At 44.6% G+C, this 14566-nt stretch overlaps 1 protein-coding gene across 2 annotated transcripts in view; it reads right to left on the bottom strand.

Moving 5' to 3' along the window:
- The window catches only part of LOC117565840 (protein dachsous), a 74804-nt gene extending 60510 nt beyond the window's left edge, over positions 1 to 14294 (bottom strand). The window contains exons 1-3 of one of the 2 annotated variants that reach the window (XM_034245154.2): positions 13277 to 14294; positions 5960 to 6372; positions 4171 to 5902 (exon numbers count right to left, since the gene is read on the bottom strand). In XM_034245154.2, the coding sequence (XP_034101045.1) occupies positions 4171 to 5902; positions 5960 to 6189 (1962 nt within the window). In that variant the 5' untranslated portion in view covers positions 6190 to 6372; positions 13277 to 14294. Of the gene's footprint in view, positions 1 to 4170; positions 6373 to 13276 lie in introns of both variants that reach the window. The other variant, XM_034245152.2, reaches the window with a different exon arrangement.
- Between the last annotated feature and the right edge of the window lie 272 nt (positions 14295 to 14566).

Here is a 14566-nt window from a genome sequence, read left to right on the forward strand (position 1 = left end):
GAGCGTTTCGCTCAGCGCTGTGGCATTTATGGAATGTGAGCGCACAAAAATGCGTTAAAGGTGTTTATAAAATTAAAATTGTGCAAAACAAGTTGCGTACAACGCGAAAGAGAGAGAGAACTGAGAGAGAGAGCGTAGAGCGAGAGAGCAAAGTTTCAGAGAGAGAGCTCGAAGTGGAGAGCGGAGACCGTGTTTAGAAAAAAGTGAATTGATGCAAGAGACAAAGAAAATTGGTGCACAGCGCCGCATACGCAACAACCAAGCAAGATGGGCGACAAAGCAGCGAGAGAGAGCACAAGATGCAGGAGAGCACAGAGGAAGGGAAGGGAGAGCGGAGGGAACTGCGTGGTTGTGCATGTGGACGCTGCGATGGCAAACCTGCCACTTGCACCCTCGGCACAAACCAGTTCAATGGCATTAGAGACACAGAGAGAGAAGCAGCCACATAACTTGCCAAATGGCCAAATGGACAAATGGGCAGGCCCAGTTCCCCTTTCCCCCCTCTCCACTCACTCACTCCCTTTTCGCTACTTTGGTAATTGTGGGAGCCCCGAAATGAGATTTACGTAGATTAGCCAAACAATGCGAAATTACAAGTACAGCAACACATACACACACACACTCACACACATATGCACGCGCGCGAAATGCAGCTAATTTTTGCGCCGGCTGCTGCAGCGACTTCAACTCCAACTCCAACTGCAACTACAGCTGCCAATCTGATCCGTGTGCTGTCTGTCTAGCGAAGGCAAAGGCGAAGGAGGGGGAAGTAGAAGTAGAAGTGGAGGTGGAGGAGTGTCTATCCAATCGCCAGCAACAACAACAATAATAGTAACAGTAACAACAACAGCGCAACATGTAATTGCATGTAATTTAGTGTGTAACTGCAACAACAACAACAACTGCAACAACGAGCTGACAACAGCAACAACAACAACAACACGCTGAAGAAATTATGTTGTCTTAGAAAGCAACTGACTGCGGGGGAGGCAACCCCCCGCTTCCCCTCTCTAGCGAATCTCTCGCATTGCCATCGTGATCGGATCTCTCGTTGTAATTTGCATAATGAGTTTTTAATTTTCGTTCGAATATTAATGCCGCCTGCCACAAGTTTGTTGCCTAAGTCTTTCGTCTTGTACATCGCTGCGTCGCAAGTTTGTTGCCTAAGTCATTCGTCTTGCCGGCCCCGAATTAAAGTGTAATTTGGTCAGCCATTAGATGGCTCTCCAGCTCTCCAAGTAGTCAATCGTCGAGGTCGCCAGAGCAAACTCGAAGTCGAACTCGAACTCGAAGTCAGAGTTTGTGGAGTCGGGAGCAAAGACTGGCGGCATTTGATCGCCTCTAATTAAATAGCATTTCCGCTGCCGCTCGACAAAAATGATACAGCTGGCCAAATAGGTGTGGCCTAGATGGGAACGGCAACTGACTCAGCCGATCGTAGGGCAAACAATTTTGGTTTTCGACGGACGCCGAGTATTAACCATAAAAATTGTAGCATTTAATTTGCCATTTGTGCAAAGAACTTTCCCTGGGAAATCCGTTGATTGTTTCTCTCTGTCCGATTTTAACGCATTTCCCGCTACATATTTCTTGGCACTTCTGATGGAGCAACGAAAGTCGGAAGTCTGAGCTGCAATTATCCTCGCTGATGATGGCGAAGAATTCTTTTCGCAGCCGCTGATCAATTGGCTGCCCACGGATCACGTGCAGTGCCAAAAGTCGAGCAAACAGCAATGACGAGCAGCTGGCAAAAGTATTTTCAGTTCTCACTCGCTGCGACTCAGTTATTTGCTGGGTTTGGTCCCATATCACCAACAAATAACGCCAAAAACTGGCCTGATTCAGGTTTGTTTTAGTCAAATATTTGGCTTTTTGTTTCAGAATTGTTCAGTTTATTGTTTGCGCGGGCCCTACCTTGGTTTACTTCTCCGTCTGTCTCTGCTCTGTTTGTCTGCCTGGCTTATATATTAAATATATTACCGAGTTTTTTATATATATATATTTTTTTTTAATTTTCTTCAGTTGTGTGTACCATAAAAAATGTCGGAGCTCGTCTTCGCTGACCCTTCAGGCTGCCTCTCCGCATAGGCTTCTGCTTGTTTCCCTTTTTTATGATATTCCAAATTCCGATTTGCGTTTTTTTTCGGGGGTTTTATTGTCTTCAGAACCACAGATTGGCTTCAATATGAAAAAAAGACGAAACCCGAGCACAATTCTCAAGCCGAATGCTGTTTTGTATGGATGTGTGTGTGTGTGTGAACCGAATTTAGTTTGATTTTTTCCCTTTTGGTTAGTGGCCGCCGTTTTTATGATTATTGAGCCCTCGCAATCCCCATTTCAATCCCCATTCCAAGTCTATACAGATCTCTTATACTCATCTCTCATTCTCATGCGTCTATCTCTTTCTCAAAACTCTAGATGTATATCTCATGTTCATTTCACATTTTTTTTCAGTTTCCAGTGTTGTGTTTTTTTAGGGTTTTTGCGTGAGCCAATTATGAGTTTTGTATTCCGTATTTCGAATATCTTTCGTCTGTGGTTTCGAGGCAATTGGCAGACGCACGAACGAAGATCGAAGAGGGGGAAAGAGTCGAGAGTCGAATCTGCTTTTCTTTCATTGTAATTAAGGAAACGTGACTTTTTTCAGATTTCATCGAATCAAATTTGTTGCCAGAATTGGCATTGTTATTTCTAGTCTGCGTTGTAGCTTTGTAGCTATCAAAATCAAAGCCTTTAATTTCGTTCATCTCACGTTGCCATTTTGATGAGATATGATTTGATTTGATTTGCGGAAATGTCTACAAGACTTCGGTAATTGCTAGCAGCTAATCTCGGGAGGAAATACCCAATACATAAAAACAAATTTCAACAGCGTAAACTTGACTCTTCAGTTGACACTAAGCTCGACACTCGACGCACAAAAACAAATTGGGAATAGAATGTTCATGTTGTATTAGATACTCGCATTTATAAATTGATTTTTTCCCTACAAGTGTTGGCGTTTATTTTTTTGTTTTTGGTTTTTTTTGTGGGTTTGTGTACAACATTGCGTTGAGTTGAAACTCGTGTTATTAAATTGCTGGGAAGTTTGGAATCTCGGCAACATTTTCAACGTTTTTTTCAGCTATTTGTTTGCTGAGCTGCTGCTGCTTTGGTTGCTGGCACAGCGAGAGACAAGAGAGGTCACATTTGATAGTCCGAACAAAATCTTGTCGACGTCTAGCGAGACTGTGTGTGTCTGTGTTGAAAAAATGGGTGATAGAAAGACTAAGAGAGAGAGAGAGAGAGGCTGAGAGACACAAGAGGCAAAAGACAAGAGCCAAGAGACGAGCGACCAACAACAGCGAACAAAATGCCTTCGTTAAGCGCTAGAAACGGTTTTGGGCCCCGTTTCTTCTGCATGTTTTTGTTGTTGTTGCTGCAGCAGTTGTTTCTTTTTGGCTGCCCATTTGTTTTGTGAGCGGGGAAAAATGTTATAAAAATGTAATTACCCGATGATGAATGGATTAACTACAAAAGAGTGAGAAGCCTGCATTGCTTCGGGTGCGCGGATGGCAAAGGAGGGGCCAAAGAGGGGAACCCAGACCCGGCAGTGAAACAGTTTTGGAATTTGACTGCCTAAGCACAGATAACAAGGAGGAAATGCCGAACGCAATATACCCTAGTTTTCCACTTCTTCTATGTCTCGCAGAGAGAAAAAAAAAATTGTAAAAGTCAACGGAAGTCAACTTCTCGCATTTCCCTCTTCATCATCATCGAGGACTTGTCAGCTGCAGCTGCTGCTCCGAAGTCAACGAGTGAGTGAAGAGACTCAGACAGCCAGTAGAGTATAAGAAGCATAACAAGCTGGCAGGCAAGTAGCCGAAACGTCGCAATTCCCTACGGATGTCGATGTCTGACTGATCGCACTGAAACTATTACTAGACAGCGAGGGGGGAGGAAGCAAAGTGAGAAGCACAGGGGGGGGAACTGGGTAATTGATGCATGAGATTAGTTTGGGTTTCAAGTACGTAGAAAATCCATAAGTGACGCTCGTTGTGTGATTCGAGTCACTTGGCGCAACCAAAATGGGTCAGAGCCCAGCGACTGAGATGGATAGAGTTGAATATAGATGGATAGATAGATGCATATACACAAACTTAGATGGATAGGGAGGGGCTAATGACTCACCTTGAGTATACACCTGCCCACGGCTTCGTTCTCGGCGACAGAGACGTTGTAGAAGCTCTGGTCGAAGATCGGTTCGTTGTCGTTGACGTCGTGAATGGTCACCAGCACGGTGGCCGTCGAGGAGAGCGGCGGTTGTCCTCCATCGCGCGCGATCACCGTCAGCTGAGGCACCGGCTCCGTTTCGCAATCGATGTGCGATCTCGTGGTGATCAGACCCGTCTGTGCATCGATCTGAAACCACTGCGCATGCGTGTCGGGTGTGTCAGCCAGGGAATAGCTGAGTGCCGCATTGTTGCCCTCGTCGCGATCCCGAGCCATCACCTGCAGCACCGAGGTGCCGGGATCAGCCACCTCCATCACATTAGCATGATACACGTCCTGATCGAACTCGGGCGCATTGTCGTTGACGTCGGTGACGCGCAAGAAGATCGATTTGGTGGCATGTAACGGCGGCGTGCCCTTGTCCGTTGCCACCACACTCAGTGTGTAGTTCGAGGTGGATTCGCGATCCAGGGGCAGATTCACGATGACCAGATAGATGCTGTTGTCACGGGTGGTCAACGCAAAATGGCCATCGCCGCCATTCAGCGACACATTCACATTGGCGTATTCTGTTTTCGAGTCCGGATCGTGCACGGAAATCCGTGCCACAAATTCACCGGGTTGCGCTGATTCCGAGATCTTTGGCGAGGCATCTTCACTCAGGAAGATCACATTGATTGTGGGCTGATTGTCGTTGACGTCCGTCACGCGTATGGAGACAAAGGCCGTTGTCTCCAGCGGCTGTTCGCCATGATCTTTGGCCACCACTACGAGCTCATGCAGTTCCTTGGTCTCAAAATCCAAAGGTTTATTAATGTAGACGGCGCCCGTCTGCGCATCAATGCGAAACATTTGCTCCTTGTCGCTTTGCCTTCGATTGATGGCATACTCCACCAACCCATTCTCATCCGCATCGGTGTCCGAGGCGTAAACCTGCAGCACACTGGTACCCACCGTGGCATTCTCGGGGACAGTGGCAAAGTATCGACTCTGGTTGAAGATCGGCTGATTGTCGTTCACATCCTGTATCGTTATATTCACAGTCATCAGTCCTCGCAGTGGCGGAGTGCCGCCATCTAGCGCCTCAATCAGCAAACTATAAGCGGGAGTTGTCTCGCGATCGAGGAAGCCGCTGATCTGCAGATCCAGGTACAAGACGCCGTCGCGTTCCCGATGCGAGGACAAGCGAAAGGCATCGTTCACATTTCCCGACACAATATTATAGCGTTGCGTGTTGTACGGTTCCAGATCGAGATCCCGCGCCGGGAGTAGCGTTCGCTTCACCTCCCTGGGCGTGTTTTCCGGAAACTCGATGTGCATCGAGGGCTGTGGAAAGGTTGGCGCATTGTCGTTCTCATCTCTCACCGTAACCACGACGCGCACATTGAGTCCACTAAGCGGAATGGCCACCAGACTATACGAAGCTCTCGTCTCGCGATCCAGGCGCACCTTGGTGCGTATCTCGCCCGTGGTGCGATCGATGGCCAGATCCGTCTCAACGCCCGCCTCGGCGACAATGATGTACGGCGGTCCGCTGTCGATGCTGTCAAAGTCACCAATATAACCGATTTGATGGTCCACGGGCACGCCCTCAAACACCTCCAGGCTGCGCTCCCGTTCCTTCTCCGCTGCGGCTGGCGAGCAGCTGGAGAGGCTGCAGGCGACTAGGAGCAGCCAGAGCAGCAGTCGGCTGGAAACGATGGCGGGAAACGTTGATGTTGATGATGACGGAGGAAGCAATGCTGACCTTGAGCTTCGACTGCGTCGTCGGCATCGGTGGAACATTGTGTAGTCTTTGCTGGGCGTCCCCGTCGTGGGCGTTCGAGCCGATGTGGGCGTGGTCGCGTCTCTGCTCCTCATGCTTGGCTGCATCTTCTTGATGTTGTTGTAGTTACTGCTGCTGCTGTCTCTGCTGTAGTTCACAGAGCGCAAACTTAAAATTGTTGTTGTCGTTGTTTCGACTGTTCCGTGATGCATCTCTCCTTGTGTGTGTTTGTTTGTTGTTTATGTGTGTGTGTTTATTGTTTCGAGTTGAGTTTTGGCTTAACTCTCGTTGTTGTTTGCGTGCTAAAAACCCAACATGGCGCTACTCTGAAGTCGCCGACTGGGATTGCCCTTCGCTTCGATTGCCACTACCTTCAGCAGCGGCCATTTCATGAGCTGAAAGAAAGTGAAGAGAATTTTTGTTTAATTATTTATTAAGCATATCAGCAGTAGTAAAACTTTAAGTTTATATTTAATCATATTCCTTCCTATCATTATTTTTCCATTGTAAGGAATTAGACTTATTTCAAGCAATTGAAGTTAGGTTAGTTAATTCAATCTCAATTAATCTCAAACATTACATTGAATTCTCAGTTTCTAAGTTTATTCTAAGCTATTGAATCCTTAAATGAAATGTAATTCTTTTTTGGAACCACAGTCAAACCTTATTAAATTCTGATTGCCATTTTCCTTCTTTAAATTTCCAATTGACCTTTCCTTCTAATGCAGTTATATTGTCAACTGGAACTGCAACTAAGTTGTAGCATTTCAATTGAGTTGAAATGTAGAGAACAAATCGTTTCTAGTATGAACAAAGCGTGACTACAAATACCCTCACTTAAGCGCAGCCCACGCCGCCAGAGATGCTGGATGCAATGCTAGGATGTTGGGAATCTTGATGGATGGCAACTAATAGACTGATAACTGCGCTAACGCGCTTAGCACTCAGATGCAGCTGATCAGGGCTTACGCATTGTGTTGGCATTTGCTCGCCAACTGGCTTTAGTTGCCCACTTGGCCATTTGAAATTCAAATGGTCAACTAACGAGCGAATGCCGGCGATGTTCTTTAATGCCAATGAAGACAAAAGAAGCTCCCAGCCAGGCAACAAAAAAAAAACTACCTGCGCTCGAAAAGGTTCAAAGGCTAAAAGGGACCGAGAGCTCGGAGTCTGCTTCGTCTGCTCAAATATTGATGGCACACAAATACAGGCACACACACATATACACAGAGAGACAGACATTTCAAAGTCGAACAAATAATTTCTAAACTGAAGTTTTTTGTGTGTTGTCGAATGGAATTGGATGTACCAAATAGCCGAAGAGGAAGAGAGGGAGAGAATAGAATGAAAAGGGAACGAGAACTTGGGCTGAGCTGAGCGGCAAATTCGTGGTCAACAATTTAGTTAACAAGGCCATGACTAACACTTTTCTACGTTCGGTATTCGAGTGGCCAAAACAACAACAACAAATACTATAAATAATAACAAAACATAGAAAAAAACCCGGCTGCTGCAATTTCAAAGATTTTTCTCGCGCGATAAGCAAAAAAATTCAAAAGCTAGAAAAGTACATAAAGAAACAAGTAAAGAGAAGCATATCGAATGCTGGTTACCCTCTAAAAAAAACAGTTTACAATTTAATTTCTCTCCCTTTGCCGCGCTCTCTGCTCTTTCATAGGGTACAACAACGATTATTTCGCTGGGGAAATGCTCAAAGAAGGTTTTGGGTATTTTTTGGTATTTTCACATGGCATTTACTTCGTGATGTTCTGCGATTAACATCTCGTTTCTATTTTTGGGGCACCCTGCAGAAAGTGCCAGCTCATCGGTAGATAATCAGAGGAGATCTGCAGAGCAATTAAAGATGAATTAATGCACAACTAGAACGGAATACCTCGAGAGCGCCATTATGTGACAAAGTGATTGACATAAACGACAATAAGGAGTCAAAGTCCAAAGAGAAGGAAGAGGAAAGCAAAGGGAAGAGCGCCTCAATTTGGCAAACGTGTCTCTAATAACATTATAATGATGGACCTTCCTGGAAACGCAGCCGTGACATGAAATGTAATTTAATAAACTGCAACCAGAAATGTTAGACATGAACTCTCCGCTCCGAGAACTGAGAACTGAGAACCGAGACTTGACACTTGACGTTCTCTATACGCAAATTACCAAGACTCTCGAGATTGGCTTCAACTTCAACTTCAAGTTGAGCTGCAGCTTCTACTGCTACTGCGGAAACGTCAGTTTGATTTGCAGTTGTCATAAGTTTAGATGAACTGCTAATACCCAAACACATTAGAAAGCGCCACAGACTGAGACCTGGGAACCGAGAACCAAGAACTGGCGCCGCTGAAGCGGCAGCTGAGGAGGAGGCCAAAGACCTACCACCGGGAAAGAGAAGGAGCCTCATCTTGTTGCGTGTGCAACCGAGGCTAAGACACCACTCCATTCGGAATGACTCCATGCAGTGTGTGCACTGTGCCGCTGTCTAATATCAAATGACAAACTTTGTAATTATATTGTAGTTTGGGCTTCGCTTTGATTTGCCCAAGTCAAACCCTGTCCAAGTCTCAGTCTCAGTCTCTGCTTCGGCTGGTTGGAACATTAAAATTATTACTTTTCCTGGGAGTGTGTTTTGTTCTTTAACGAGCGAGCAAAAGATCGTAAAGTCCGAAAAAGTGCACAGAGCCACAGAGAGGGAGATCGACAGAGTCGAAACCACAAATAAAGCAGCGTTAATAAAATCTACTTAATGGCAAATAAAAGTTACAACAAATATACGTATAACCATAACTATAGCAGACGACGGAGCAGAATGAAAAACATATCAAAAAACAAAAGCATAAACTTTACGGCTCAACTAATTAGCCAAAGGGAAGGGGAAGAGAGTGGAAACTGCTTCCAGATTGTGTTGTGTTGTGTGATTTTTCGACTCTGCTCTGCTTTGCTTTGTTTTGAATATTACACTTGGAATGCTAGACAACAAACTGTGCGATCTCCTTTGCAAAGCGATTGGCGAATCAATTCGCCAAGCAGGAAAAGCCATTTAATCGGAAGCCAAGTTGGGAGAGTTAACATGACCACAACACATGTTCCGAGGGTTTCTTTAATTACTTCGCCTCGGACGATGCAGTCAAGTAACATGAAAATGAAAATAATAAAGCAGAAAAACAACTTGTTGTTGTGTATTCATGATTTAACTTCAAATTATGCAAAATTGTTGTCTAAAAGCGGCGGCTAAGTAGGTGGTAAGTAGCGCTTTAGAGCGTGTTTAATTAAATGTTGAGTAATTTATGAAATGTGCACGCTGAAACGTGGTTGCGAGGGGAGCGCAGATGAAGAGGGGTGCTCAGTGGTTAATAAGTTATTTCTAATGGCTTTCTAATTGCCGTACACACACATGACTCGACGTTCGACGTTTGACTGGCCAACTGCAAGTCAAACTTGTGGCAGCCATAAGCCATAAGCTATAAGCAGTAACATTTTAATTGTTTGCATATTAATTGAGCTCATTAAGATGCAAATCCTCGACTATGGTCAGCGAAGCAGACCCAAAGCAGCGAAAGCGTAAAGTTCGCATGAGAGATTTTCTGCAAGAAAAAGTGTGAAAATGCAAGTGGAACAACGCCTGAACACAACACCATGTAGCAGCAACCAGAGCAGTGGAAAATTGAAAACGTTTTCCCTTTCGGACTCAGCAAAAAAAGATTTATTGTATTGCTTGAGCTATAATTACTCTTAATCAACGTTTAACTTTGATGTTGCATTTCATTAAATCGTAATTTGCCACATTTCTAACTGGCATTAAATAAATTGGCAAAATATTTAAATTGGTCAATTTGGAGGCGAAATCATAAAAATGTATTTTGTTTGGCATAAAACAAGTTATAGTGCCATAAAAGCTGAGCTTCAACAGTCAAGTTAGCATTTCAATAATAAATTCTTAATATGCAATTATTTTAATCATCAAGCAAAGTTTGGCAAGCACACAAAACGAATCCAAAGAAAAGGAGAAAAGATGTCAGTTGACATATAGCATATAGCATATAGCGTAATCAATGCCATTAATTAGCGGCATTTATTAGCCATATCTTATCGGCGAACAACGTCCGTGCAGAGGTTCAACTGCAGCCAGCATCTCTCACAAGAGGTGCAAGAAAAATATGAAATGACGCCTCGCAAGTGTGGAGCCCAAAACCTGACCAGACTCCAAAGTGCAGATGGAGAGTGCAGCTTGTCATGTGTGTTTCTCTAATCTCAAGTTGCCGCTGCCCCGCGGTCTGTTACCGTTTCGACTGTAAAGCGAACTCTTTTCTTCACAATTATGGAGTATTAATAGATCCACGAGAACCGAGAACCGAGAACCGGAAGGCAACACTGACATCCCACCGAATTCAGTCTAGCAGAATGGGATTGGCACTGAAATACAGATCGAGATGGGATTGGGATAGAGATTTGAAATTGAGATGGGTTTTAGCATCTTGGCATCGCATTATGAAGCTAGTTTCGAGGGGTAGCCAAAAGCATTTAGCAATAATTGTCATGGTTCGTGTATTTTAGGCATTGTTCGGCTCGCTTTAATGGCGATCGTAAAACTGCAAAAACCAGGCAAAAACACACACTAGATGAAGAGCTCTGCTCTTGGTTCGCTTTTGGTTCGTTAACCTGCTGCCTGCTGCTGCCATAAATATCGCATAAAACAAATTCCAAATATATAATTTCGAATCGAATCGAATTGAGAAACATTTGTAACGTTTCGTTATGTTGATCGCACTGCTGGACCCGACCCGATCTATTAAGAATGCTGGCCTCCATTAAGGCTATCAAATTATGTAGACTGAGTGTTTATGGGATGGCAAAGCGAAATGCGCAGCACCGAAGCACTGAATACTCTAGGCTGTTGATGAGGCAGCCAGCTTTACGAGTTAATTTGACACTCACTCGGAGCATCTCTCTGATCGCCGTGCAATATAATCGAGCAAGCTGATGCCATAAAACGGCAAACTGTACCACATTAAAGCTGAGATAAAATGCAGAGTTGATTGTTTTATTTGTTTATATTACGCATATAGAAAGATATTTATTTGCCCCTCCAGCAGACAATCTGTTGGCATTGCCAATCCAATTTACTATTCTCAACGCGGATGAAGACACTTGGAACAAAACGATGAACATATTCTAAGCTTAATCACAGCCTAGCACATTCGAATGTCCGCAGTGCCAACTCGCATGAGGCTCAACAAAGAAATTAGCGCCGCATTCGCTTGCAACTGCAACAGCCTCGCCTTCCACACACAGGTTGCAGGTGGCAGGTGGCAGGTGGCTGCTTTGCTGCTGGTGGCAAGTGCGTGCTCTTCGCAAAGGAAATATTCGCGTTCTTTGCTGTGCTGTGCGGCGGGGCCACGTCTAATGTAATTTTCTTGGCACGGAGCACGAGGCGCGCGTGTGGTCCGTGTTCCAAGGCAAGGCAAAAGGGGCAGCTGTTTCAGCCAGCCAGCAAGCCATCTCTCGCCTTGATGGCCATCTTTCATTCTTGCCACATAACTGAACGTGTGTGTGATGGGTGTGTGTGTGTGTGTGTGTGTGTGCGGGGCAAAAATAGATTAAAGCGTAATTTTTGTTTGTATAGCGCTAAGCATTGTGGCAATTAGACGCCAACTGGGCGGCCAAAGACAATTTAAAGCGCATTAAATTGCGTTTGGCAAGTTCGTTGCCTAAGTCATTCGTTTCCTTCAGTCCGTCGAGTTGATCACCCGCATCAGCTGCAAAACTGACGCACCTGACGCGCATTCGTCCATAAAGATAAAATGGTCTCTGACCTCTGTTAGAGAGAGAGAACGTGAGAGCGAGGGAGAAAAGATTCTACCGTTAGGTCGCCGTCGGGCTGATAAAGCAGAAAATATGCAGAGCAACAGCGACTGGTGGAAGGGGGGAATAGAGAACAGAGGCACAGACTGAGGCGCGAGAGCAAATGAAAATGGGAAATGAAAATTATATTTTGTTCGCTTTTGCTGTCGCTCGCTCGCATTTTCCTTTGGTCGCTGCCGACGCTCAGCAAAAATAAAAACAGAAAAAACTACAAGAAAACTCCGATTCCATCGCTTACTCTTTTGTTTCTATGTCTGTGCTACGCATCTGGGAAGGAAGTGTAAATTAAGGGCCATAAAACTCGGGGAGTCGAGTTGTTTTTATTTTTTTTAACCTATTGTTGGCCCAAAATGTCTGTTTGTTTTTCCCCCCGAGTCATTTTCATTCTCATTTTCAGTTAGTGCCTCTTTCCCTAATGTCAAGCTATTTTGGCTTTTAGCAGCCCCACGAAAATTGGTTTATAAGTGCCACACAACACCACACACACACTAACACACACACACAGAGAGTTCACTCGTTAACCTCGCGCAGTTTCGACCGACTTTTTGTAATAATTTTATATAATTTTCAGAGGAATTTTTAGTGCACTTTAATGGAAATACGAGGCGAACATTAAAAATCCGAGCACGACGGGCATTTCCTGGCTTACTTAATGGCCAAAAGACACATAGGAGAAACACACAAAATGAGAAAAAGAGAGCAGAAAGACGGCAACGGCATCGGCAACCAATATGATTACAAAATCATGCCATGTCGCCAGATCATCATCTCATCGATTGTGTGAGTTTTCCAGGAATCGTTTTGGCCTCGACGAGGCAAGCGAGCGAGGCGACAAACGACAAGGCGACACATCTTTCTCTCCCTTGTCACGTTTCGCCCGATAGATAACGATAACTCACTCGATCAGCTCAGGTGCCGTTCTCAAATAGGCGAAGGCAAGTGTGTAAAACAGGTAGAGAGAAAAAGCCGAAAAAACAAAAAACCAAAAATCGAAAACCGAATTCTCAATAGCGAGCTCTGTTTGTTTTTCACATTTTCCGTTTTTCAAAAGGTAACTGGGAAGAAACAGTGGGCAAAAGTCAAAAGCAAGAGGCAAAAGAGCCACAGCAAAGTGTTTTTCTTTTCGCCTTCTCTTTTGTGTCTTCGCTCAGGGCTGAAAAACATTTCCCTCTCAGTCTCTCTCTTTTTCTCTCTGTCTGCCATCAAGTTCGATTACCAATTTGACTATTTTCAAGTTGTTTTCACTGCCGTTCTCTGTTGTTGTTATTTGGGAGCTACCTTATTGACCATCTCTAATTAGGCACGGGCTTTATTTGTGTGTGTTTTTTTTTCTCCATTTTTCGCTTTTTGGAGAGTGTACGCGCACTTTTATGAGTGAGTTTCGTCGAGTGTAGTACTTTTATTACTTGATTTTGCGTGCTTTCTTACATTTTGTGGCAATATGCTGTCAATATTTTTCACCAAAGGCGCAAAGCCACAACAACAACTGTCTGCTTGCCACTGCCACCAAATGCGACTTGGCCGAGACTCGTTGTTGTTGCAGTTGTTGTTGTTGTTACTGCGGCTGCTGCTGTTGCTGTTGCTGCTGTTGGCCACACGGCCAAAGCGAGCCAAAAGAACTCGTTTGACTTGTTGAACAATATTTCTTTTCGCCTTTTTCTCGTTTATTTTTTTTCTTTTCTTGTGTGTGTTGTTATTGTATTTCTCTCGTGTTTTTTCTTTTGATTATATATTTTTGGTGTGTTGTTGTCGCACACACGTACACACTTATACACACTCTATACACAGCGAGAGAGATAGAGATAGAAGTATACACACACTTTGGAAATTCTTGCAATTTAATTAAAATGCAAATATTGCAATTTTCATTGCATTCGAATTCGGCATTGATCCGCACTTCAAATTCAACTTCAACTTCGATTCCACATCCGATTTCGATTTCGATTCCAACTCTGCAATTTTCTCAGATTCCGTTTTTACATTTTGCGACACGGCGAAAGACGCAAAGACGACAACGACGAAGGCAGAGGGAAATCAACGACGACGACGACGATCGCGACGAAAACAAAATAAAAACGCGGCGCGGCGACAACGGCAAAAAATGTCGAAGGGAGTTTTGCCGATCGATCGAACCGAGAGCGGAAAAACAACGCTCTCTAGAGGACTGAGCTTAGAATTTGGATTGGGAATTATTTGTGTAACTCTTGCACTTGTTGTTGCTTTGCTTTGCTTTGTTGTTGTTGTTCACTTGTCTTCACTTTGCACTTGAATTGAAATCTTCATTCGCTTGAGATTCAGATTCAGATTCTGATTTGGATTCTCATTCCGTTGCAGCTTTAGATTTGATTGTTGTCAACTGCGGCGACGACAACAACGACGACGACGGCGACAACGTTGCGAGAGCTGCGTTAATCCGCGCGTTCAAATTGTTCAATGTTTCTGCGACGCAAGCACACGAAAGACTGAATCCTCCACTAAAACTGGCTCTTCAATCTGGCTGAGAGAGCAGCCAGTCAAGAGAGAAAGAGAGAGAGAGAGAGATATGCCGACACAGGGCCAACTCAAGCTGTGGTCAAGTGCATGTGGCAAGCAGACAGAGCTCTGGGTTCTCCGTGGTGTGTGTGGTGAGCTCAACACCTGAGCGCAGGCCTAGCTAGCTGATTGTGATTGTGATGCTAAGGTATGTGTGGTGTGTGTGTATGGTGTGTTGGCGTCTCT

The sequence above is a fragment of the Drosophila albomicans genome, chromosome 2L (genome assembly GCF_009650485.2).
Source record: "Drosophila albomicans strain 15112-1751.03 chromosome 2L, ASM965048v2, whole genome shotgun sequence".
NCBI classification, from domain to species: Eukaryota; Metazoa; Arthropoda; class Insecta; order Diptera; family Drosophilidae; genus Drosophila; species Drosophila albomicans.